The 26,857-nt window shown below is 51.2% G+C and overlaps 1 protein-coding gene across 2 annotated transcripts in view; it reads left to right on the forward strand.

Annotated features, from left to right (window-relative positions):
- SRRM4 (serine/arginine repetitive matrix 4) overlaps positions 1-26,857 on the forward strand; it is a 135,754-nt gene that overhangs the window by 72,273 nt on the left and 36,624 nt on the right. For both annotated transcript variants that reach the window (XM_024567029.4, XM_045200845.3), the window contains exons 2-4: positions 21,843-21,989; positions 24,904-24,990; positions 26,260-26,331. In XM_024567029.4, the coding sequence (XP_024422797.2) occupies positions 21,843-21,989; positions 24,904-24,990; positions 26,260-26,331 (306 nt within the window). The remainder of the gene's footprint in view (positions 1-21,842; positions 21,990-24,903; positions 24,991-26,259; positions 26,332-26,857) is intronic.

Raw genomic sequence — 26,857 nt, forward strand, 5'->3', positions numbered from 1 at the left:
CTTGCCTTCCTTTCCTCTGACTGCTCGCCATGGGACTTGGGAAAGGGAAAAGGAAAAAAATATCACATTTCATGGGCATTTCTGATATTCCTGGCTCCATGTTGGTCCCCTGTCCCACTTTATCTCATTCTGTGCTTACCATAAATAGAAATAAGAAATATACGTTGTTGTCACCCTCAGTGTAGAGATGGAGAAACTGGGACTCGGAGATTAAACAGCTCAGAAGCACGGTCTTCATGTGCCAGCAAAGGTCGCGGTGTTTAGTACAAAAGATCGTTGCCACTCAATTCAGCAAATATCTAGCAAGTGTCTATTAGTCCCTGTGTTGAAGCTGTGGATGCAAAGCTGAGTAAGACCTGTGTCCATGGGCTCCCCGTCAGGTGGGCTAGAAAATCAAATGCATAAATTATTTAAGTGGTTTAAAGTAGTCTCTGGGAGGAAGGAGGTGCTTTGAAAAAATATCAGTGCCACCCTGGCCACATAGCTGGATAGGCGGGAGCGCTGTCCCATACACCGAAAGGTTGCGGGTTCCATTCCCCTGTCGGGGTGCATACGGGAGGCAACCGATCGATGTTTCTCTCTCCCATTGATGTTTATCTCTCTCTCCCCCACTCTTCTTCCCTCCCTTCTTCCATCCCTCCCTCTCCTCCTCCCTCTAGAATCAGTAAATATATCCTCGGGTGAGGACTTTTTAAAAATTTACAAAATTAAAAAAATGCCAATGCCCAAGCCCCCGCCCTAGAGGCTCCGCTTAACCGGTCTCAGGTGGTCTTAGAGAATGGCGTTTCTACCTGAAGCCATTGGTGTCGAGGCCTAGCAGGTTGTTTAATAGCTCTAAATAATCCTACAAATCAGCCAACTAATTCTCCCCCCTCCCACCTGGGACGCACGGACTAAGAGGAGAATTGCGGGCCTTGAGTGAGAACAATGATCCCCCATGTGGGACGGAGGAGAGAGTTTTCTCAAGGCTGAGCAGTGTGGGAGCAACTCAGAGAAGGCAGGCTTGAGCAAGACCCAGGTGGCGGGGGCACTGGGGTGCCTCCTAAAGGCGGGGCAGTGAGGGTGTCCGGGTCCCTTCTCTATAGAGACTAGAGCCCGTTCGTGATCTCTGGGTCGAGGGAAGGGTTGCCCAGCGGTCCTCAGCCCTAATCTCCAGTTGAAGTAAATATTAGGTTGATCCAAACCTTGAATGAGTTTATTAATTTTGGATCTTTCTTACTCATTCATAAAATATCCAATAGATATTTATGTGTCTTGCCAGGCATTGTGTCTTCTCAACAAACAAAAAAGGGAGCAGGATTAAAAAAATGATCGGTTTTCTGATATTAAAAACTACTCATTGATTGACATGTGTTGTGGGCTAGATGGTGATGGTGATGATGAGCTGCCATTTATTGAGGGTTCACTAGGTACCAGCCACGGTGCTGAGTATTTTGCATGGACCGTTTAATGCTCACAACAGCCCTTCAAGGTGAGTATTATTACTCCTGTTTTACGAATGAGAAAGTGGGGGCTCAGCGAGGTGTAGTCAGGTCACAGGCCAGCAAGTGGTGGTGATCAGAATCCCAGGAGAAGCAGCCGGGGCTCACTGAAGACCCCTGGACACACGAGCAGGTGCCTGGGCTCTGATTCAGCACCGTCACTCACAAGCTTGGCCACCTCCGGCGAGTGATACTCCCTTTCTATCTGTGCCTCAGTTTCCCCATCTGTGAGCTCTCAGGTCTTAACGTGATTTGATCCCACAATGTAAAGTACAGGAAGATAAGACAGGTTGGGAGGAATGAAGTGGGGGCTGGTCCCGCCGGTGGAAGATTTATTTTGGGAAGTTGTCGAGGTCTGGAATTCAGCCACCCCAAGGAAGTGGAAGGGTGCAGCTGGCACTTTGCTGATTCAGAGGAACGGCTGGCAGGGAGACGGGAACCAAACACACTGAGAATCTGTGTAATCAGAGAAAATGTCTCCGTGATTTGCTATTATAATTCTCGATAACAAACTCTGGGACTCCAGCATCAATACTAATAACTGATGGAAGGAGGTGGGGGTCAGGAATGAATTAAAGTTTTTGAAAAACTGTTTTTCGGTAAAGCACGGGGAAATATTCTGGGCCCCTCAATTGAAAGTGGGTATTTTTAGCACCTGTAATCAAACTGACTTGCATAAACACATCTGCCAGAGTACTGGCATCCAAGTGCCTCCGCTGTCTTCATTTCACCGCTCTGGCAGCCCTCCGGGGACCCAGGGAGGGATTCACTGATTTTCCTCCTTTCATTATGGTTTTCCAAATCAAATGAGTGAGCAAGTCAAGTGGAATGTTTTCTTTGCCGTTGAAAGCGGCTGGGTCCCTACCTAGAGAGTGGCAACAAAATTCTCAGACTTCAGTGAGTATAAGAATCACCTAGGAACTATATATAAAATGCCAATTCCTGGGCCTCGTCCCCAGATTCTGGGGTCTGTGAAAGCCCGGGAACCTGCATTTTACACAAATGTCCCCGGTGATGCTGGTATAGGTGACCCATGGGCCATGCTGAGAAATATTAGACTTGGGAATCAAGCAGACCTAGGATAAGATTCTGGTTCCATCCTGGGCTCTGGGTGGGTTACTTCACCTTATTTTTTAAATATCAATCACCTCATCTGTAAAATGGGATATTAATGACACCCTGAAATTTTGTTGTGAGGATTAAACTCAACATACTAGCTTAGCACAGGGCCAGGCACGTCATGAGTGATCCACCAACGTTCATTATCATCATCATTGTTCATTATCACTACCTGGGGAACTTCTCCTTCTGACTCCAGGTCCCCTACTGGCAAAGTGGGAATAATCATAATAACACCTTAAAATCAGACTGAATAACACATGGGATACCTGTATATGGAATGAGAAACTGCCTGCAAAGTTCTTAGTGCACTGCCTGGCACATAGTAGGTATCCCATGATTATTTGCTCAATGAATGAATGAGTAGATGGATGAACAAATGACTGAATGAATGAGTAGATGGATGAAGGAATGAAGTCAGCTCTTGCCTTCCACAAACTACAGTCAAGTGACTTAAAAAGAACTTTCCTCTCCGATACCATGCAGTGGGGCTGTAGCAGACACCCAGCGATTGGGTGCTTGGTCTCTGGACCCTCACTTCTTGGAGACATTGGCCTCTCACTGACTCTAATCCTAATGCTACTGGAAACCTCACCTGCCCCCAAATGCACTCTGGCTTATCCGTCTGAAGAACAGCTCACTAGGTCGGGCTTATTTGGTGGCTCTGAAGATCCTCCCCCTCCTAGACATGGCGTGGGGACCTTGAAGGGGAGCAGGTAGGATGTATGCTATTCATACACCGGCCAGGCATCACGTTTGGGACTTTAGGATAGCCATAGCACTTCTCTGGGCCTCTGTCTCCTCCTCGGTAGGAGCCCTTGAGGGCCTCTGTCCATCCCTTCAGTCCTGGTACTGTAAGCATCCATTTGCACACCTGTTGTGCACTGAGCTCTGAGATGCTAGAGGGAGAAATCTCACCCTTGTCGGCTCTCTGAAACTCAGGGACCCAGCTCAGTGCTGAGCAATTACAGGTGCACATTGAATGGGGGCTAGTTGACTGAGTGACAGCATAACCCAATCAGTGATGTCTCCACGAGCTCTGGTCACTCACTGCCACCCACGTCCTAAAGGGCCAGAAGAACAAGCAAATACTGGGCCTGTCACACTCACTCATAGTCACAGAAGCATCCCAGCTGAGAGATGGTGTTTTCGATGCCTTCACTCATTCAATAGAGTCTTTAAGCAGGGCTGGACACTGGGCTAGGCTTTAGGGACGAAACAAATCAGCAGAACTAAGTCCCTGTCCTCGGTGAGCTCACAGACCACCATTATTTCAGGGAATGCTTGCCAGGACAAAAGAAGCATGGAAGAGTAGCTTCAAACCCAGCCAGGGGAGGAAGGGGTCCAGGAAAATGTGATGTCAGGAGGTGTGAGTCAGGTGGGGAAGGGAGGGAAGGGTGTTCCAGGCAGAGGGAACTGCATATGCGAAGGCATGAAGTCAAGAGTACCTGAAAGGTTTGGGGGGGAACTCCATTGAGTTGACATGTTTGGGACCGAGGATGTGCCAGGAGTGGAGAAATGATGGGCTGGGACCAGATCGTGTGTGGCGGCCTCCTGAGCCGTGGATCAGAAGTCTGGACTGCTCTCAACTCAACAAGAATCCAGTGAAGGGATTTAATCAAGGAAGTGACTCTGTGAGGTGTGCTTTATAAAGATGTCCCTAGCTGTAATAGAGCAGAAAGATTGGAAGGGGAGAGATGGGAGACAGGGAGACCAATTCGAAGGCTACGCTCCAGGATCTGAGTGGCAGGGACACTCGTCAGAGTAATTTCCTTGAGGCATTTGCTTGCCGATAGCCGGTGCTCTTCCCCAGCCCCGTGTGTTTGCAACAGCTCCGAACTGTGCAGAGAAAAGCCATTTAATCACGTTCGCCTGCTGCATTACACACTCGGCCCTGCCCAGCGGTCACATTCTTTGTCAGGGGAATTGTGACTTGTACTGCAAGGAAAGGGGACCCTGGAGTCAGCTGCCCCTTGATAAGCCCCCAACGCATCCTGTGTTGTCGCATCCTTAAAAAGCTCCGGCTATTGTGCCTGATCATTTCCACCCATGATCCTGTCGGGATCGCCTCGTCAATTACTAGTCAAGTGGGATAATGGACATTTCATTAGAGGCTCTCATCGCAGACACACAAGGCTGTGTATGAAATGAAATGTGCTGGAGTAATTTTTTTTTTCAGCCAGTGATTAGTTGCTATAATTAAGAAGGCATTGTGCCTGATTTCCAATCTTTTTTCTTTATTTAAATTTAATTGATTTTTCTCCTTGATTTAATCAACCTAAATTCAACTACCTAGCGCCTCTCTCCACTCAGATGCTCAGGAGAACCCTGGTGCTTTAAGACATGGGGTGTCAGCTCATCCTAAGCCCCAGCATCTGTCAGCTGGTGTAAGAGGGTTAGGATGTTAAGGAAGCAGGTGGTCCTATTTAGGGCTAGAGAGAGAAGAGGGAGGAGGGGCTGGTTTTAGACCTTTGAAACCTGGCTCTGCTCTGTGACCTTGAATGAGTTATTTAACCACCCTGTGCCTCGGTTTCCTCATCTTTAAAACAGGAGATACTATAGTGTTGTCTTGATAGCATCCTGATGATGATTAAATGAGTTGTATAGATAAACTATATCAAAACCTGGAATGAAGACTGGGATGTAAGTACTAAAATCTGACATATTCTTTTTACCATATCATTATCTACCCAGTAGCTCACTTGACCCTCACACCATTTCTGGGGGATCAGGCTCCCCCTGTTGAAGGTAAGGAAGTGGAAGTTCACAGCTAGTGAGTGGGTGGCTGAGCCAAGATTCAAGTCCCCACCTCGGTTCCAAAGGTCAGTCACGTGCTCCATCCTCCCCACCCAGTGGCTTCTCTCCACCATGTAGAACTTGGGGTGACAGGGACTTTGAAATTAAATTCTTTCACCAAGGTCACTTGGCCAGTGGTGGCAGGACCGAGACCCAAACCCCAGTGCTCTCGGTGCAGGGCTGAGCCAGTTGCTGCTCCGCTGTGTCTCAGAGAGGGCAGGCAAAGCCACGTGGCAATTAACGGCCACACGGTCCCCGGAGTCTGCACATCAGTCCTATTGTTCTCAACCTTTTCTTCCCCCAACAGTCCAGTCATGCATCAGATGTGTGAACGGGCACCCCCCCCCCCCCACAGACCCACGGCCACATAGTGTTAATGTTCTCTGCACACAAGCTCACGCCACATCTTTCTTTCCTGCTCAGGGAAGCTCAACAGAACACAGCTTAGGTTAAAGGGCCCTGTAGCAGGAGGAATCTGGGATCCATTCAAGTGTTAATTAGGTCCTTACTATGTACCAAACACTGTTCAAGAGTCTTAGGAAACAGCTGTGAATAAAAGGACACACACAACAAATTCCTGACCTCATGAAACTTAGATTCTAGTGGGGGGTGGGGACTCACACAGTAAACAAAAAAAAAAAAATGTAGCGAATGGTTCTATTATATTACAAGGCAGTAAGTACTACCCAGAGAAATAAAGCAGGAAGAGATAACATACAACAGGAAGGGATGGTGACTTCACGTATGTTTTACAAAGGGTTGTCGGGGAAGAAACGTCACTGAGAATGTGACATTTGAGCAGAGACTTGAAGAAAATGAGGGAGGAGGTCCTGTGGCTATCGGGAGGGAGACTGTTTCGGGCGGTGGAAACAGCATGCGTGAAGGTCCTGAGGTCGGTTTATGTGGGAGTGTCAGAAAAGCAGCAGAAAGGCCTGTGGGGCAGGAGTGGAGAGCACTGGAGGAGAGTAGGCACGGGGGCCAGGCTGTGTGTGCCTGGCCATGGCTTTGGCATTAGGGAAGCCACTGGAAGGCGTTGAAGTGAGGAGTGCCATGACTGGGCTTGAGTTTCAGCAGGACCCCTCCTGCTGCCTTCTGAGGGAACAGGCTGCAGAAGGGCAGGGGTGGGAGCGGAAAGACCTACTAAGCGCTTGCAGTAATGCAGGTGAGAGAGGATGGGACCCTGAACCAGGCTGCTAGCCACATGGGAGGAGGAAAGTGATTGGATTCTAGATACATTTTGAAGGGAGCACCCAGATTTGCTGATAGGTCAGACCAGAAGTGGGAGAGCGAAGTCAAGGGCAGCTCCATGGTTACCACTTCCAGCAGCCCTTCACTGAGATGACAAAGATTCATGTATTCATACGTTTCTTTTAATTGGAAACTGTTCCCGAATGTTCATCTTTAATAATCATTAGTAACAAATCCGTGACAGAGCTCACCATTGATCACGACAGACCCGCCGTCACACAGTGGCCGACAACCGTCTTGTCGTTCTGCTGGGAGACCTTGCTCCCGCGAGCTGGTCATGGCTTGTTGGTCTCGGGATCAGTCTCGTTAGTCCGCAGGACTTACTGAGAGTGGACTGTACTCCTAGTGGGGTCTCTGAGAGCTCTGCAGCTCCTCGGAGCATGAGCCAAGACCCTCCACCAGGAGAAGAAGCCCCTCACCCTGGCCACTCTCTGTCCCTGCTCCTCTCTGACAGGTGTAAGAGCAGACAGCAGAGCCCCGCCCTGCATCCTCTGTGGATAATTCCACCCCTCCCCAGCTATATCACTCCCTTCTCCATCTCTCCCATCTTCCTTTCAGCTGATACAGTTTGGGGAAAATGTGGAGCCGAACGGGCTTTGGCTAGACACATTTGATTGATCTCCAGTGGGCCGCTCTGGCGAAAGGGAGATTGTGTTTGTGACTTCCCCCCCTTCTTTTAAAACTGCAACAAAAAGCAAATCCTCTTTTCTTCCTGAGACTGTTCCAGTGCCTAAGGATGCATTTGAAATGCTGAGCCAAACTGGTCTGGCCTGGCGCTCCCACCGGTGGCTGTGGTGGGACAGAGACTTCCCTGGCTGCCAGCTTGGAGCACGGCAGCCCAGCCTGAGCTGGTCCTGGTGCCAGCTGCACCCCGGGCTTCCCGCAGCGTGGGCAGGAACCAGTTTCCAGGAGCAACCCTGATCAGAGCAGCCCAAAGCACAGGAAGTCGGGGCACTGGGTTCTGCGCACCACTCTGCCACTCACTGGCACCATGACCCAGAGCGGGCCAGCTCTCCTCTGGGAGCTTCATCGGAAGAAGGGCATGACTGGGGGAGCCGAGCCGTCCCGTCTTTTCACTCTAAGAATATTTAGCAGAGCAGAAGCTCAAGAAATGCCTGGGGATGGACAGAAGGAAAGTAGGAAGTAAGGTGATAGACGTCATTTCTTAATTAGTACACAGAGCACTTTCGATGTGCTGGGCCCTGTTCCAAGAGTTTTACATATGATGCATTCACTATGAATCCCTGCAGTAACTCTGGGAGTAGGCACTGTGGTTACCTGCATCTTACAGATGAAGGTCTGAGTCCCAGAGAGGTGCAGGCAATTGCCCACAGTCGGAGTGGCAGGGCCAGGGTGTGAACCCGGAAGTCTGGTCCAGGCCGTGCCCTTGAGTTCACACTGTGTGCATCCGTCTGGCGCAGGGCTATTCAGGGCGCTGCGAGAACTTCAGGTGGTTTGATGTCGAAGGGGATGGCACACCTGGACGTGTCAGCCAACGCCATGGACCCACAGGGTCATGAGAGCCGGCAGAGAAGTCTGGACTTGCTTCTCAGGACTCTGCAGAAGGCTGTGACATGATCAACTTTGCATTTTGGAAAATAACCATGCCTACTATGTGCAAAGTGGGCTGGATAGGGCCAGAGCGAAACAGGAGGCTGGAGGCAGTTATCTCGGTGAGAGAGGATGGTGGCTTGGACTGGAGAGGGGACAGTGGAGATGGAGAGATGGAGATGATGCTGAGGTGCTTGAAGTGCGAATGGTCAAGATTTGCTGATGCGCTGGATATGGGGGTCAGAGAAAGGGAGGGTCCAGGGTGAAGGCCAGTTGCCGCTCAGATAAGGAGGGAAATGGTGGAGCTGGAGGACAGGCGGTGGGGACAGTGACATGCTGAGCTTTGGACAGAGTGAGTTTCAGCTGCCTATGCTATTTCTGTGAGGGGAGCCAAAGGAGACAGTGGGGCACCAGGGTCTCAAGGTCAGAAATGAGAGACAGCCAGGCTGACCACACACCCTGGGGGCTTATTATCACTGCCCTTTGGATCCCCAGTGTCCCGGTTTGAACACTGAGTTATGTGATCACCCTAGACGTAAGTGGCCCTGCCACGTGAGACATCTTGATGTTGAGAACATCCGGCTCCAGGTTCTACCCCATCTTACACACACACACATCTGGACAAATACTGTACGTTCGTGTGGACAGTCTTCGGTGAACATAAGTAAAGGTGTGACCACACTATGCCTTCCTAGGGAGGCAGTGTCATCGTGGCCGGAGTGTTGGACTAGTCTAAAGACCGTGCCAATCCTGCCGGGCCCCCCACACTTGGCTAGGCCTCGGGTCCCACCACCAGGGAGACTGATAAAGGGCCTGAAGGCTGTATATATACCCCACCAGCAAACTAGGTAAATTGCTAAGTGGTAGAATCCGCCATACTGATGAATTTTTTTTTAATGCTATGGCTTTTCTTTGACACTCAAGTTGTATTCCAAAGCCACCCAAGTGGCCAACACCCCCTCCAGGTAAAGAATGGTGCTCTGATGCAAAGCCACACATGCAAGTCCCTGCTGGGCTTATGCAGACGGATGCCACGGGGCCTTTGCACAGGAAAGGGTGAGTGGGACAGCACTTAGCTTTCCAATCGTGTATTTCCCATGTCTGCCACCAGCATATAGCAAAAAGTCTATAGGAAGAAACCAGAGCTCTGGTTAGACGGTCAGTCCCTAAGGGCAACCAACTCTCTTGCACAAGATTTTGAACCTAGGAAGGTACCTTCTCAAATTCCTTGCCACCCGTTTCTTGGGAAGGGTCCGTGCCTCCCACTCAGTAGTGATCCCGGTGACTGAGTTCACAAGACAGCTTTTCCACGACTTCCCATTCCTGGGTCTCCACACCAGTTATGCAGCTATAGAAGATCACAATGGTTTCCCGTCCCATTGCCTGGTGCTCTCAGAGCCCCAAAGCAGGAGGCACTATTGGGGTTCAGAGGATCCACAGGTGGCCCCCATGGTGCCCAGCCCAAGAGGTGCTGTGGTGCCTGCCGGGCATGGATTCTGGAGGCAAACCCTGTGGGTTCAAATTCCATGCCCACCACCTATTAGCAGGAAACCCTTCTTGCCTCAGTTTCTTCATTGGCCAAGTGGGTAGATCACTGCACCAGCTTCAAATAATCGTGGTGAAGATCATCCGAACAAATGCAGAACACAGGACAGTGCTCAGCGCAGAGCTGGCGCTCCACGAATAGCCACTGTTATTATTAGTAGTGGCATTAGCATTTTTAATGGTGCTGTCAGTTATCAGCTGACATAAACAGGGATGCAGGTGGAAGGAACCAGGATAAGGAACAAGGGGGAAAGGAGTAGAAAGAGGGCGCTCTGGCTGCCAGGACCTCGCTCAGAAGCCCCCAGGGGTCCACGCAGTGACATTCCATTCAGACTTTTCTTTTGCGGGAATGAGGAATGCAGGTTCTATGTCAGAAATCTACTGCAAATTCCAAATTAGTGAGGTTTCGTGGTCTGCGGAAAGGCGCTGGAGGGAAAATTGGTCAACGGGGTGTTTTTTAGCTGTCGGTGCAAGCTGGCTGATTGATTGTCTCGGTCAATAGACTATGCAGTCGGCAGCCAGGGAGCCGGGTGCAGGCAGGGGAGTAGGGAGAAGACGGAGCTCCAGGCAACATGGAGGTGGCGGAGATGAGGTCAGCAGCAGAAAGTGGCATTGTTACACCACAAGCTGGGGGGACACAGTCTTGGCTGTGTAGCCACACTCAGTCTGGGGACCAGAGGCACCCAGCCACCCTTCCTTGAGAACTCTGGGCTCCCTCACTTGCTCGCTGTGTGTCCTCAAGCGAGTCGCGACACCTCTCAGAGCCTCTTTTATTCTCATCTAAAAGCAACCCTTGCAGTATCTACTCCAAGGGCTTATTAGGGAACTTGGATGAAATAATGGGTTTTAAGTGTCTTACGAGGTTTCTGGCATGTTGTCATGCGCAGTTAACATGTGGTCCCTCTACTCTGACACAGTGAGTGGGGAGAGGCCGTGTGCCCAGACTTCAGCCTAGGAGCTCAGAAGCTGCGTTTGGAGGTGACAGCTCTCCAAACTGTCACCTCCAATCCTTTAACTGGGGGCTGATGAGCCATGTGTTAGGCTGTGGGCCCTGCCGTGTCCCCCTCGACGTGTTCAGAAAGAAGTGAAAAGATGGGGATGACTTAGACCCAGAGAAGGATCTGACTCAGAAAAATCTTGGAACTGGACAGGCTCTTCAGAGGTCACTGGGGCCAATCCCCTACCATCGGGGTCCCAAGTTACTCCAGGCAGACTGGGAGCTGTGCCCTTCTCTAAGATGAGTGGGACAGGATAATCCATAAGGCCATTCACCAAGCAGAAATTCTGTGTCACACGGGAGCCACCAAGCCCCTTTCAATAGTAATTGCAATTACAATTACAATAATGGCCATTGTGCTTCGCTTAATAGGTATATACTTCCCACAACCACCTCAGTGCATAAGGTATTCTACCCATTTTAAAAATGAGAAAAATGAGGCTTACGTAGGTGAGGGGCCTTGCTCAAGGCCATGCTGTCCAGGGACTGTGGGAACACGATGGGGTAAAGAATTTAGTCCTATGGGGAGCAGAGCGGCAGGGGGTCAGAAGAGGCAGGTGGGGTAGTTGTTCTGAGCCTTGGAGGATGAGGGAAGCCTCTCCTGACAGAGAAGGGAAGGGAGGGCCCTGAGAACAGAGGGGCCAGCTCGAGCAAAGAGAGCAGAGTTGGGAGCTTCTATCCTAAAGCCTGTTTACAATGAATAATTACAATTACGATGGCAGCTAACATTGATTAAGCGCTTACTTGGCACCAGGAATGGTGTTAAGTGCTTTATGAGCATCATCTCTCTGAGCTGGAGATACTGTCATTAACCCCATTTTGCAGAAGAGAGATGAAGTGACTTGTCCAAGATCACAGCTTACAGATGGGAGAACCAGCCTTTGAACTCCGGTCCGCCTGATTCCAAAGCTCCTGGCTGTTCGATTGCTGCCCGTTGTCAACACTGAAAACCATGGGTCTTAGAGAAACCTCTGCCCATGTGGTGGGAAGGGGCTGTCCTGAGACCCCCTAGTCTGTTCCTGCCACAACCAACCCCCAAATCCTCTTGGAGCCCAGGAGAGCCCATCAGAGTTGGAGGGAGATAATCGTGAAGCCGAATGCCTGATAAGGATAAGGCTCTCCAGTAAACCTACAGTCCTGCGGTGGTGGGTTTGACTGTTATAAGGCAGATAAAAATCCCAGTGGAAGGACAGGCCTTTCCCATCAACTCCTCAAATAGAATTACCGTGCAGGAGCCATTTCCTACAGGTGGGACAGCTGGATGCCTGGGCTGGCGTGGAGAAATGGCCACTTCCGAGTAAAGCCAGACGTTCTGCTCTCTCCAGAGATCCCTCTCTCCCCCAGGGACGCCTTTGTCAGAGAATAATGATAATGGCAAAAGATGGGGCCGCTGGGACAAGCCCAAGGGAGGGTGAATGGAAAGGGTGTGATTGGAGAACTCGCTGGTGATTGGTGCTGGAGCTGCAGGGGCGGAGTCTTCTGAGACTTTTCTGCTGATTGGTGGAGTTGCAGTGGAACAAACTCCATTCGTTCTGCTGCCATCACCATCATCATCACCGTTAAATAACATATATTGAGCACTTACTGTGTGACTGGGAAATGTGCTAAGGATTTTACACTTACCTCATGAGGCAGGTGATCTTAACACCTGTGTTAACATTCCACGGGAAAACTAAGGCCTGAGGACATTAAATAACTTCCTGTGGGTCAACACAGTCCAGACGTAGCCAAGCAGAGCTGCAAACCATGTCTCTGTGACTGAGTACTTAACTGTTGTTTTGCTTTTAGTAGTTCGATTGAGAAAAACTTGGCCTGGATCTGTGTCTTTGAAGGAACTCATAAGAAATACTGCGGAGACAGGGGGTTGGGTGCACGTGCCTTACTGGGAGAATGCTCGCAGGAGAAGGGGGCTGAGCGTGGGGGGTGCTGTAATGTGAATTGCACCTTAGAGTCAGTCCTACCTTGGGGGAAGGGGGTGGGTCTTTTGTAAGCCTCCGTCACGTACTCATTGGCTGTGGGCTGCTTTTCCTCTCCCCAACCCAGAAGTGGACAGAACCTTCTGGAAGGGGGTACCTGTGAGGCATTTGCAGCCAGCACTCACACCAACCTGGGATCTGACCCACAGCCACCACTCTAGCTGCAGGAGAACTGAGGGGGGGTCCCTGCTCAGCCCCCAGCCGGCAGAGTGCCCTTGAGTGCAACACCTGACCTCCCTGGCTGTCAGCTTCTCTAGGCGTGGGTTCCATGTCCTCCGAGGGCTGGCCCAGCTCTGGTGAGTTCTGACTCTGTGACCTGGTGATGCAGCTGCCGCCCCAGCGGGCAGGCTCTGTTTCTGTAACCCAGGAGGAGAGACAGGCCCCCTCAGGTGGTTCCAGCAAGTGTAAGGTGAAATGTCTGGCCGCTTCCCCTGCGGAAGCCTTTTATCTCATTTCCCTGCTGTGTTATTTTAAAACTAACGAGCCCAGACCTCAGGAGCTCCCTGCCTGCCATCGAGATTTGTGACTTGTCTGTTCTGTCCTCTCTGCGGATTTGAGTGGCAGCTTGCTCTCTGCTTGTTAGGAATTTTCTGCCAGACCTCTGCCTAGAGAAGTGTGTGTGTGTGTGTGTGCATGCACACACAGGAGTATGAAATCCCAACTGTGCCCTATTCACAGAAGCCCAGCTCCCTAGCTGACAACAGGGCCCAGTGGGCAATTCTGGGAGGACAATGGGACACAGATTCACTCCTGGGCTACTGGGGGAGAGAAAGAAGCCGGGACACAGCAAGGAATGGGAAAGGACCATTGCTAGGTTCCGAAGTAGCCACTTAGCTTGGCAGTGGGCAGCCAAGGCCCCAGAGCTCCTGGGTACTCAAGGGCACTTCAGCCTCCCCGCCCTTCCCCTTCCCAGAATCCCTTGCCTTGACTGTTTGTGGAAAGGGGATCAGAATCAGCAGTATGTGAATCCCCAGAGACAAGCTTTGCAAGTGAGGCTGGAGAACAGTGTGACCCGTTCCTGGAAAGCACGGATGCTTCAAGTGCTGCCATGTGCCAGCAACTGTCTAAGAGCCAGACATGCACCACGTCAGTCCACCCTCCAACAGCCCTGTGCGGTGCGTGGGGCTGGCGATTCCGCCAGAGAGGGGAAGAGACTTGCCCAAGGTCACCTAGCAGATGAGTGAGTGAATGAGTGAGTGAAGAGCTGACGAATGAATGGGTAAGTGAACACATAAACAATTAGCGAATCATTGCATCTAAATGAATGAATGGGAGGTGCTAGACACTTGATGGGTATATTTTAAGAGCCAACCCTCATGGCCAGGACACTTCCATTGAGTTGTCTTGTTACCCTAAACCCCACTGGTACAATGCCATTAGGATTTACCTGCCTCTCAGGTTCTCACCTCACTCTAGCCAGGTACTCCATCCTACTTCCCAGAAGGTCCACTCTCCTGGGTTTCAATATGGTCTGAATACTAACAGCTACTTCTCAGGTGCATTTCCCAGTGCCAATGTCTTGTCTGAGTTCCAGTCTCACGTACCCAACTGCCTACCTGCTGACTCCACACAGGTGTCTAATTGGCATCTGAAACTAGCATGTCCAGAACTGGGCTCCAGAGAACCTTTCCAATATACCATTTTCCACCGGCCACCGACCCAGGCTCACTAATTGGCAGCTTCATCCTCCCGGCTGCTCAGACCAAAATCCTGGGCGGCTCCCCTGACCCCTCTATTTCACACTCCATATCCAAGCCAGGAACAAACGCTGTTGATTCCAACCTCCATACATGTCCAGAACCTGACCACCTCGCGCCACTGCAGCAGCCAGAACACTGATCCCAGCCCCATCGGAGAGTTGTCACAATCACCTACGTCTGGTCTTCCCGCGCTGAATCCAGCTCCCTCGCCGTCTACACTCAGCCAGCTGCCAGAAACACCCTTGAGACCTAAGTCAGATTATATCTCTTCCCTGCTCAGAACCCTGCCACGGCTTCTCATCTCATTCAGAGAAAAGGCCAAGTTCTTGTCCTCGCCTAGCAGGCAGTCCATGCTCTCTGGTCCCTCATCACCTCTCTGACACCACCCTCTTCTCTTCTCCCCCTTGCTCCCTCAGTTCTAGCCCTACTGCATCTAGCATGTTCCTAGCCCAGGGCCCTTGCATGTTAGCTGGTCTCCCAGGTACGCACGAGGCTCATGCCCTCCTCACTTGCACGTCTTGCTCCAATGTGACCTTCTCCCTGAGGCCATCGCTGTGCCACTCCATTTAAAGTTGCAGCTCCCTCCCCACTTCACTTCTCTCCTTATAGCTCCCATCGCCTTCCGATAACTTATATGTTTACCACTTGATTCTGTGCACTCTCTGCATGCCTCTTGCCTCTGCCCAGCCCAGAATGCAAGCTCCCCTGGGCAGGGATTTCCCCCCGTTTTACTTCCTGATCTATCTCCAGAGCCTAGAACAGTGCTCACACACGGTAGGCACTCAATTAGTGTTCGTTGAATCGGTGACTGAATGGAGAAGGGTCCCTGGCAGCACTTTTGGGGACCAGCCTTTGCCTCCTGAGCTCTTGAACCAAGGCTCCTCCTACCCCGGGCTGAAGGTTTCCTCTCGGGCTACAGCTTCTGCCCTGCGGCCAGCAGACCTGGTTATCTTGGCTCCTCCTCTAGCGGAGGCTGTAATGATGCCCCTAAGGGATTCACCCAGCACAGCATTTGCCGCACCAAGGAAACACAGTCAGCAATGAGACCTCCCAATTCCAACCGACTCAGAGGTCCTGTTGTCCCTGCCCGTGGTGACACAGCATGGCAGAATCAGGGCTGGAACTCAGGTCACTGAGACTCCAGCACCTGGGCGTTTGCTCAGCGTCAGGGTTTGCAACCCATCCAAGTGGAAAGCCAAAGCATTTTGGACTGCAGCCATCTCCCAAGGTGGGGCAACCTGCATGTCAGGCAGCCCCAAGAACCGAAGGCCCTCTGCCTCTCAGCAGTTTGGTCCCTCGCTCGGCAAACAGGCAATCCACAGGCCACCCTGTGGAGGGAGAGATGGTGGGGTGGGTTTGGGGTTGATGGAGGGCAACGGGTGGATGTGTTCTGTGATGAGAGTTCAAAACCCAGGCCGGTTGGGGGCCTGACCTGCTTGGCTGAGCTGGGTAAGAAAAGCTGAGTTTATTTTTCTCCATATGGTTCTTTTGTCCTTTGACCTAAACTTGGGAACAGGGCAATTTTTGATATACAAGAGTATTTACCACACACACATACACACCTGTTCACACACTCACACACACCCAGCCTTGAGAACTGACCTAAACCTTCCTGATCGATTGCCTGTAGAAACAGCATGCTACAGGACTGTGCTTGTCTGGCTGGGCCAGCCCTCAGGGTCAAGTCCAAATCCTTTGTAAAATCTACAGTCTGGCTACTCAGAGTGTGGTCCGGGAACCAGCAACAGCATCTGAGAATTGCTTAGAAATGCAGAGGCTCAGGTCCCACCCCAGACCTGCTCAGTCAGCATGGGCATTGGAACAAGATCCCCAGGTGAGACATGCGCACACTGAGGCGTGGGAAGCACCTGTCCACATGGCCGCGAAGGACCCAGCCCCTGTCTCCCTTCCTAGTCTGTACTTTTTTTTTTTTTTTTTGCCTCCTGTGTTCATTGCACGGAGCAGGTGCTTGGTACGTGCAGCTGCTGCTGTGATCAAGGGACATGGGAGGAGCATGACTGGGGGTCAAAAGACCACCATTCCAGCTGCAGCTGTAACATGAGTCACCTCTCATGTGGCCTTGGGCAAGTCCCCTTACCTCTTGGGGCCTCAGTTATCCCACACCTTCCGAGGTAGGCTGGGGCTGGGGGCCCTCCCCGCTCCTGGCTCCCCACTCTCTGCTCTCCTGCTACATTGTTCCATTCTGATCGCCCAAGAGTTGTTAAACAGTTGAGTGCTGGGGGCACCAGGACCTGCACCCAGCCCAGGGCTGAATAAGCACTTTGTTGGGAGGGAGAAGCGGGAAGCGGCTGGGGAGTCAGGCATCTCAGAGAGTTTTGCAGAAAGTTCAGCTCTGGTTCTTATCAGAGGCTGTAAATCTGCTGGTTGCCATGACTACGGAGAGCAGCAACTAAGCTCCAGGTCGCTGATTAGCAGGAACTGAGCGGGAGGCCTTGTGGAATTCAGCACTCATGGCTCCCTCCCTCCCTCTGTGAAGTGGTGCAAGCGGGCCCTTGATTTCACTGTTTCAGCCGTCCCCTGAAGATCTTGCCTTCTTTCAAGTACATTTTTTAATGTAACTTTGAAGGGCTGTGTGGCGAAAAACGGGGTAGCTGCCTGTCCTGCTTAGCAAAGATGGGGCACGGAGTTTTTCTTAAAACGCTGCAAGGAGGCCCAGCTGGAGGCAGGGAAGGGAGATGGGCAGGGCTGTGAAGGGGGCTGACCTCACACTGGTCCTTCTCCCTGGAACTCTGCTTCCTTGTATGGAAGGAGAGGGTGAGTCTGACCCAGGGTTCTCGTGGGAGATTGGGCATCAGAATTCATTCATTTATTCAACAAATGGTTATTGAGCAAAAAGGCACATTCTGTCAGGCACTGTATCCCCAGGGATTCCGTGGGGAGAAAGGAAACTAGTTCCCACTCCTCTGAAGCTTACCTGCTAGTCCAGAACACTTAGAAAGTAAACATGCAAGACAGTCATTTCAAACTGTAACAAGTGCTCTGAAGGAAGCCACAGCGAGCTCTTGTGATGTTGCAGGTAAAAAGGAGTGTAATTTCCTAAGGGGGTCAAGGAGGGCCTCTCTGAGAAGGGGGCATTGGAATGAAAGGAAGGAGCTGGCCGTGCAAAGAGCTAGAAGAACAGCATGCCAGGTAGAGGGAACAGAAGGAGCAAAGACCCTGAGTAAAGGCCTGGTTCCATTTGAGGACCAGCAAGAGGGCCACGTGGCTAGAGCAGAGTAAGAGAGAGCAGTAGGAAATGGGATCTGTAGCAGAGCCTCTTAGTCCTCGTCATCAATTTGGATTTTATTCAGGATCAAATAGGACGCAGAATTACTGGGACGTTTCTTTAAGATGCAAACTCCATGTTTCACCCCTTTGAGACTCTGATTTATTACAGCTAAGATGGGAACTAGGAATCCGTATTTTTCAGAGCTCCTTGGGGGCCAGTTTTGGGAAACCCCAGACTACACACGCTCCCTGGATTTCTTTCAGTTTTAAGAAAGCTGAGAAGCAAAGTGTTGCAACATCCTGAAAGGTTGCGAATGTTATGTTATATTACGGAGGAGCCCTGTCTTCCGTCCCCCACCACTCCCTGCCTGGTAGAATGAATTACGTTCCTGTTTGTTTTATAATCTCGGTGGTGGGCGCCACACCAGAAAGGTGCAGCCAGTGCTACTGGCAAAAAGGACAGTGTCCACCTCAGGGGGGGTCACATTATAAGTTGCTGCAACCCCGTTATACCTGCCCTCGTCAAAGCATTGCCGCGCCTCCCCACCCCTGGCTCTGCACCCTGCCGAAGGCAGTGGTGGGTGAGCCGTCGCCTTCAGCCGAGCCCTGTGCCCAGCACCTGGCAGTAGCATCTGCCACCTCCAACCTGCAGGTACCCCTGTCCCTCCACCCTCCTTGCACACCAGTCGCTGAGCCCTTCCGCCCAAGGCCAGGACTACTCGCTGTGTGTTTATCCACTGCCAAGTTCCTCACATCAGCTCTCCGTGTGTGCCTGTCGCAGGGTCGCCTCTGGCTCCCTGTAGCGCCCCAGAGATTCCGAGATGCCATTCTCGTGTGTGAACAGCCCAGTGCTCTGCCGGGTTGCATGCACCCATCCATAAGCTCGCTGACTTTTTAAGATGTGGGGGCGGGGGGTGGGGCGGATAGACTAGGAAGGGCATTGATGGAGCCGTCTGAGTAGTGAGGCCTGGGCTAATTTACTTCCAACTGCAACATAAAGGGATTAGCTCAAAGCATCGCAAAAGCCCTTTCTAGCTTTCTGAAACAAATGTTCTCTCAAGCCAATGCGTGTGCTCTCTCATTTACTCATTGAACAAATGTTGCTGAGTGTTTCCTAAGCAGCAGGAAGACCCACCATTTAGTGTGAGAGGAGACAGTGAAACAGTAACAACACACGTGAGAAAGAGCCTCGGTGAGGGTAGCAAACTGTCACATCCCAGGGAAGTGGTTAGATCTCCCCAGGAGTCCGCTCCCTGTGTCACCATCCCCACACCTAAGCGGCCATGACTCCACCTGGCCTGTTGCTCAGGCCCAGAGTCTGCCGATTCCGGTCCTCCCCTGCTCTTAGTCTCTTGCATCCCACACTGAACCAGCACAAAGGACGCAGGTTCTACCTTCGCTTGCATCTGACCACACCTTACCACCTCCATCACCACCACACTGGTCCGAGCTTGGCCCACTGCACTGTCTCCTCATCTCTGTCCTTCCCTCCCGAGTGTCTCTTGTGTCTTCAGCCAGTGGAGTGACCCTTCCGAAATGCAAGCCAGACCACACCGCTCTTCTGCTCAAAGAGCTTCCCATCCCAGTTGCAGAGGACCCAGAGCTCTTCCCTTGACCTCTGAAGACCTGGGCTCTGATCTCCCCTCTTATCACGTTCACCCTTGATTGCTGTTCCTTGTGTATGCCGACCGTCTTTGCCCTTGCTATTCCTTCTGCCTGGGATTAGGTGAATGTGCTGTGCTGTCCTCCCTTCAATATTGAGTGCGTGTGGCCTGCTGTCCTGGCAGCCCCAGGAGCAGGGGGCTTATCAGATGCATTCACCCCGAGTCATAAAAGCGGTCTTGATGCACTGGCTGCAGGAGCCTGGTGCCTGAGAAATGCAACAAATTGCCCCAATCTTTGTGGCTTAAAACAGCAACAAGCAGTTATTGTGTCTTGGTTTCTGAGTCAGGAACTGGGCCGGGTGACTGGCTCACCCTCTCTCTTGTGATTGCGGTCGGATGCCGGCCAGGGCTACAGTCTCACTGGCAGGCTTGACTGGGGCTGGATCCACTTCCAAGGCTGGCTGGCGCTGGCTGTCGGCAGGAGGCCTCGGCTCTGCTTCACGCTGGGCCTCTCCACACGGCCAGCTTCCCCTGGGGTGGTCCATTCAACAGCATGGGGCAGAAGCTGCCTTTGTGACCTGCTCTTGGGAGTCCCTCGTTATCACGTCTCCTAATTTATTCTACTCTCCATAATTTATTGTGTTCATTAAAGTAAGTCACTCAGCCCATCCGACAATCAGGGGAAGGCAATGAGGCTCCATCTTTGGAAGGCAGGAGTGTTGAAGAATCTGTGAACATATTTTAAAACCATCACAAACTCCAGGGCTAGTCCCTAATCCTTCAGGTCTCCACTCCCTTGTTACTTCCTCAGGAAGGTCCCCCCCGATTACTGTATATAGTCACCCCATCCCATTTCCTAGTCCCATTACTCTGGTTTATTCTCTGTATAATTTATTGGCAGCCAGTAAGCCTTATTATGCCTTGCTTATGTCCTTATTACCGGCTCCCCATTCTGGAACGTAAGCTCTGTAGTCACGGGGGTATCTCTGTCTTGCTCACGGCACCCCACACTTAGAGCCGGCCTGGGCACACTGCAGGCACGCGGGCATCGGGGCGCACGCATGCGCGCAGGTTAGCGAGGCCAGGACAAGTATGGGTGGGCAGCCTCGCTGGGGGCGGGGCAGAAACTGCAAGCCTTGAGTTGTCTGAGAAGAGCCAGGACTGCATCCACATGGACAGATGGGCCTGGGCCAAGGCGTGGAAGTGGGACCCTCATAGTGGGAGGAGGCAGGGAGGTGTGGGGCAAGCCAAAGCTGAGCAGCATGGAGGGGAGTTCTGGAAGCATGGAGTTGGCAGTGAGGAGGGCTGGGAAGCCTTGACGAGAATGTTCCTTGCTCCTGGGCTTGCGGTGTCTCCCAGCTCTGCTCCTAAGGGGGCACCGTTAGCAGCTGACAGAGACAGATGTGTTGTGCTGTCCTTCCTCCAGTACTGACTGGGTGTGGCCTGCTGTCCTGGCAGCCTGGAGGAGTGGGGCCTTATCAGATGCATTCACCCGGAGTTATAAAAGCAATCTTGATGCACTGGCTGCAGGAGCCTGGCGCATGAGAAATGCTGACGTTTCTGATCGATGCTGGACCTGGATCTGCAGGCAGGATGAGCAGGGAGGGGCGCTTGCTGGTCAGGGCCAGACCCACCTGTGCCGTTCAGACTCCTGACGCCTCCCAGTTAGGAGCCAGTGGATTTGAGAGACAGGCTCTTCAAAGACGGAGTAACTAGGCAACTTTTCCCTCTTTGGGACTCAAAGAAGGGTGGGGACGGGGTTGGGGGCACTCAGGTAATTTCCCTGTGTTGTCGGAGCTCATTTTAGAGGCAGAAGAGGAAACTGGGCCTTCGTGGGAACTGCATGCGTCTCAAGCAGGGGGCCACATACCTGCCGCAGATGCCGAACGAGAGGTTTGGTTCACAGGGAAAGAAGGGAAAGGAAACTACACTTCTTAGGTCTTCTGTTTGCTTATTTTACGTTACAACAACTCAACAGTATAAGGGCTGACATTATCCCCTGCTTTATAATTGAGAAAACTGTGACTCAGCGAGGTTGAGTGTCCGGCCCCAGTTCCTATAGCTACTAAAGGGTGAAAATGATATTTGAATTCAGTTATCTCTATTCCATACACATAGAAGGTAGAAAAATGGAATCAAAATGGCAAAGAGGAGTTGGAACTAATCCCATCATGCTTTGGCCTCTAATTATGTCTCAAGCGGGGGAGTGAAATGCCGGTTTCCAGCCTCTCCCTGTGAGTTAGTCAGGATAGGGTAGGCTGGGCTGCAGTAACAAATAAACTCAGTCTCGGTGGCTTAATCTAGCTGAGGCTTGTTTCTGTCACGCAAAGTCCGACGTGGTCCAGGCACCTCTGCCTCCCCGCAGATCTTCGCTTTCCAGATCTTAGCATCGCCCTTCAGAATACGTAGCCTCCGCAGTCCCTGTGACAGACGAAGAGCTGGAGAAGGGACGCAGATCTTACTGGGTCAGACTGGAAATGACACATGTCACCCCACTCAGAGACGTGTTGACCAAAGATAGTCTGTGAAGGTTTGATGAACATTGAGAGTCTCTGCCATACCCTAACACTTTCGCTTCCTTATTTCTGCCCGTGTAGGACAGAAGCCCAGAGCAGCCCCATGGTTCCAGTTCAGGATGGACCCTCGGAAAAGCTGAGCCAGCATCTGGCCACTGAGGCCTTGGGCACCAACAGCTGGGAGAGAGACAAGGCCTGCCGGGAGCTCAGTCCCGCCAGAGCACGCAGGTGAGATGCTACCCGCAGTGAGAAAGTTCGAGTCGAGGAGGCAGAGATGAAGTTTGTCTCTCCGGCCTCTCCACCCCTCTCTCTTTACAAGCTCTTCGTTTAGACCCTCACATCAGGGATCAGCAAACTTTTTCCTGTGGATGATCAGGTAGAAAATGTGTTAGGTTTGTAGTCTCCGCCGCGCCACTCAGCCTTGCACTGTAGCAAGAGCAGCCACAGACAATATGCGACCAAGCGGGCGTAGCTGTGTGTCAGTCACACTTCATTTGCACAGCGAGGAGATGGGCCCAGTTTGGCTCAGGAGCCCTAGCTGGTTGCCCCCACCATAAAAGCTGGAGTTTCTCCCCATGCTAACGACCTCTGAGCCACGGACTCCCGAATCCTGACTTCAGCCTGGATCTGTCCCCCGAGTCCCAGATCTTTGCGTGCGTTCCTAAATTCAGTCATTCACCCCATATTTTGCAAGCACCTGCTACGTGACAGGCAGTGTGCAGCTGCCCTATGAGGACCCAGCGTGTTCCTGAGGCTCAGAGAGGTGAGGTGGCTTCCCCAGATCTGGCAGCCGGTAAGTGGCAGGGGGAAGTGTTCTGTTTATTTGTTTGTTTTACTTTAGGCACCAGTTACCAGGTATCGTTTTTTCCCTAGTACTCTGTATGAGTTTCGGGTGTACAGTACAGTGGTTGGACAATCGTTACAAAGTGTTCCCCCTGATATTTGCAGATCCCCACCTGGGACCATACATGGTTATCACAATATTATTGACTATATTCCCTGTGCTGTACTTGCACAGAGTGAGGTTTTGAACTTCAGTCTCTCTGATCTTATGTCCTAGACTTAAACCTACCACTTTATACTTTGATGTTAATGAAAAAGTCAACCTATCTCCTGCCACCTGTTTAAAAATTTCAGGCCGTACACATATTAAGTCTGGCCCGTCTTTGGCCTCTGGAGAAGTGAATCTGTTTACCACAACTCACAATCTGGTGTCAGCAACCAACTGAAGGCGTCACTCCTCCTCAAACTCACCACTGTCTCGCTACCCTGGGCCTGAATCTGTGCCCCTGCCACCCCAGGGGCAGATGGGAAATGAACCTAGTGTCCTCATCAGCAGCACTTCCCAGACACAGCCTTGGCCTCCTGCTCAGTCAGAAGGGGTCAAAGCCGTTTTACAGACGGGAAAACTGAGGTCAGTTGGTAGCAGGGCCTAGATTAGCCTGAGGCCCCCTAATCTGGTCCAAATTCTCTCCTTCTAACCTGGAGCTTTTGGATTACTAAGGTAGAGTAATTGACTGAAACAATGAGATATTTCTCTGTTTTATATGACACACTTTTAAAAGTTTTTTTTTTTTTAAGTATCCCTCCCTTGACTTTAAATGATTCAGGTTTCTTTTTTTTTTTTCTCTCAAATTCCTGGCAGCTGTTACACTGGGAAGTGTTTATATGAAACAAGATGATTTAACAAGTGGCTAAATCATGTCATCCATTCATCCCTCACTCGGTCGCTCACCGAATAACCGTGTGTCAGGCTGCTGCTCTGTGTCAGGCAGCCGCTGAGGGAAAGACTTGGACGTGGCCCCCCACATGTACATGGGCAGCCTGTTTGCTTCCTGGAAACGTGTGGGGTCCTCTGTGCTTTGTAACATGCAAGCGTAGGTAAGGAGCTGCGTGCCCAAACTGTATGCTGTTTACGTTCAGCCTGCCAAAAGCAACTGTCCTGCAAATGTTCTCGATATATCAGTAGCCGTATGATTTTTATACTGGCAACGCCGAGACCTTAGCGTATAGATATTGTGACCACTTTATCGTTTTTTCTACTAACCAGAACGATCCCAGTTCTTGGAACGGAATTAGATATGGCGGCATTTGGTGATGCTCTTTCTGTAAAGAGTTCTGGGTCATTTCCAGAGCACGGGCACAGAAACGGGTTTGAGAAGGTGGCTGGTCTGGTGGGAGGGCTCTCGGGGGAGGGGCCTCCCAGGCCCTGACTCTGCTCCCCGCACGCTCAGGCTCTCCTCACTGTGTAGCCGCAGGCAAGCCCATTCGGCTTTCGGAGCCTTATTCACCTGTAAAATGAGTCCGTAAAAGCCAGACCACCCCCAAAGTGTTTTGTGAGTATCCAAGTATATAAAAGACGTGGCATGTAATAAGTGAATAAACGGTAGTTGTGTTATTGCTAATAATGACAATAATATTCCTATTAATATTCCATTTTCCCACTGTGGTCCAACTGGGTCGGCACGTTTCAATTTCCAAGCAGTTTTTCATCCCAAACCATCTCCTTTTGCCATGGGGTACCGTTTAAAAAAAATCCCTGAAGCCTGCCCCAATTATAAAAGGAGATAACTTGACTTCATTTAGCTGCAGCCCGAGCATTTGAATTTAATTGAATGGGAAATAATTATTCCTGAAGAGCAGAGGTTTCTGAGGTTCTGTGAAGCGATATAAGATATGTATCTCATTACATTAGACCTCGGCAAATATACTTTTAATAATCAGCTGCTCCTTAACATATCTGCCTCCTATTAAATTTCCAGCAGGAACTACAGACAAGATGTATTGAGGAGGGAAGGGGCTGAACTGCCGATTAATTATTTAAAAAGTGATTTATTTATCAAGGTCAACCATTTGCAAATTCAATAATAAATCTATTAAGGAGCAGTTAACCTCTGTAATTCTGTTTTAAATAATCAATTGGTGTTTGGGTGACGTACCACGTCTGTCTCATTAGGTCGGCATTAACTCCTTGTTTGAGACACTTAGTCTGAAGTGTGACCGAACCAGCCATGAGGTGGTAATTCACTGTGGGTCCTTCATCCTCCAAGGAGCTGGGTCCCTCTTCCCTGGCTGCGACAGCCCTGACCTGAGCCTAGGGACCCTAGGGGCCCTCTAATGCCAGACTTGGTGCTCTCCACAGTGCCTCCCGCAACAAGGATTTGACGCCACCGCCTTCCTCCAGGGGGAAGAAGAAAAAGAAGAAATCCACCCGGAAAAAGAGAAGGAGGTGAGGGCCCCACAGACTGGGGAGACCTTGAAGATGGGGGAAGGGACAAAACAGGGGTAAAATGGGCCTCAGAGTCAAACGGTGACCCCTTGGGTTCAGTGCCCCTCTCTGCCTCTTAACTAGCTGTGTGGATATATTTTTGCCAGCTATTGACTCTTTTGTATCCTATGATTTTTTTCTCTGTACAATTTGTTTTATTTATTTATTTTTTGTATTTAAAAATATTTCTAGATTTTCTTCTAAGCTGCCACTCATTAGCTACAAGGATAGCCAGTACTCCAGACCTGGAGTGGCGGGCAGAGACCTTACAAGGGCCAGCTGAAAAACACACCAAACCGGGGAGGCAGTATTTGAAGAAGCCTGTAGGGGGCAGCAGAGAGGAATGTCTGAATGACAGGTCCCACCTCCAGGTTTTCTGGAACCTTGTTTCCAGGACACCCCTTTAGGTTAGTTCTAAAAGGACCCAAACAGGAATGTGGATGAAGAACCTGAGTCCCAGCCATTGTAGGGTGAGCGCTGGAATTGGGGCAAGTGGCTTATACCTCCTGGTCTTAGGGGCAGGCATGAGAACACCCCAAAGATGGAAACCACAGGCACCAGGCTTCACTCATCCGTTCTTTCATTCAGCCAGTGTCCACTGGACACATGTCTGGGCTCAGGCTCCGTGACGCCCTAAGAGCCGCCTTTCCCTCTGCAGACATGTTTTGTTTGATGTGCAAAGTGTTTATTTTCCTTTTTTTCTCTTTAACTGCTGGCCAACATCTCAAGGCCAGGAGATGCCATGTAAAAAAGATGTTTCTCTGGTGACTTCTATTGAAAAGGAGGTTTTCTGGAAGCCCGGGGACCCTCAGCTGATCTGAGAGGCACCCCTTCAGTCGGGTGCCCCTGGCAGACCCAGGTCCCCACTGCCCCCGGCTGCCTTTCGCCCAGGCTGCTTCGTCTGCATATGCTATCTGAGAGCCCCCTGTTGGCACTGAGTTTGAAACACCTAATCTTGTTCAACCTGGGTGTTTAGTCAGTGGGGAAATGAGAGAGAGCGGTGACTACCCAAGGAGACCTCATGACTTGGTGGTAGAGTCAAGATTGGAACTCGGGTCTCCGGAGCCCAGGTCTATCGTTTCAAACACGTACAAGGTAGTGTCAGCCTGCGCATTATCCTGTGGGTGCCACCGAGAGCGCCGGGACCGGCATGGGGCTGGAGGAGGGCCTTTTTGAAACCAGCACTGGCCTTTAAGAACCTTTCTCTGAAGGGTGTCTCCCTCCCTGCAGGTCCCCGTCATATAGCCCATCACCAGTCAAGAAAAAGAAGAAGAAAAGTTCCAAGAAACATAAGCGACACAGGTACTGACCCTCCTCCTCCGCAGACAAGAGTGCCCCACGTGGGGTAGGTCGGTGGTGAGAGTGGATGACCCCAGAAGGTCATTTAGAAGCATTTCATTTATGTAAAATATTCATATATGGGTTGCTTTTCCTTTGTTTTGTTTTTTGTGCCTTGTATAACTTGGGACCCTGGTTGTGATGACCAGAGGCCCACCAAAGCTCACTCAGGCAGAGGGGCAGTGGGTGCTAAGGAGACAGGAGTGTCTTGGGGACCAGCCAGGCCTCCACAAGGGTCCAGAGCCGAGGAGTGGAATGCCGAGAGCACCGAGTAGTACACACAGTTCCCTGTTCCCTGTGGGAGACGGGGCTGCACCCTGTTTCTGTCTCTCCACATGGCGAGCCCAGCCAGAAGGCACTGAGTCTGTCTTGTCCCTTATTCCTGATTCCCAAGGAAAGGCCCCCCAGGGGGTCCGGCTGTGTCCTACAGGATGGGATCGTGCAAAACACAGCTTCTGAGGATGCCCTCCCTTGTGGACAGTTAAGGGGC

Source organism: Desmodus rotundus, chromosome 7 (assembly GCF_022682495.2).
Source record: "Desmodus rotundus isolate HL8 chromosome 7, HLdesRot8A.1, whole genome shotgun sequence".
Classification (NCBI taxonomy): Eukaryota; Metazoa; Chordata; class Mammalia; order Chiroptera; family Phyllostomidae; genus Desmodus; species Desmodus rotundus.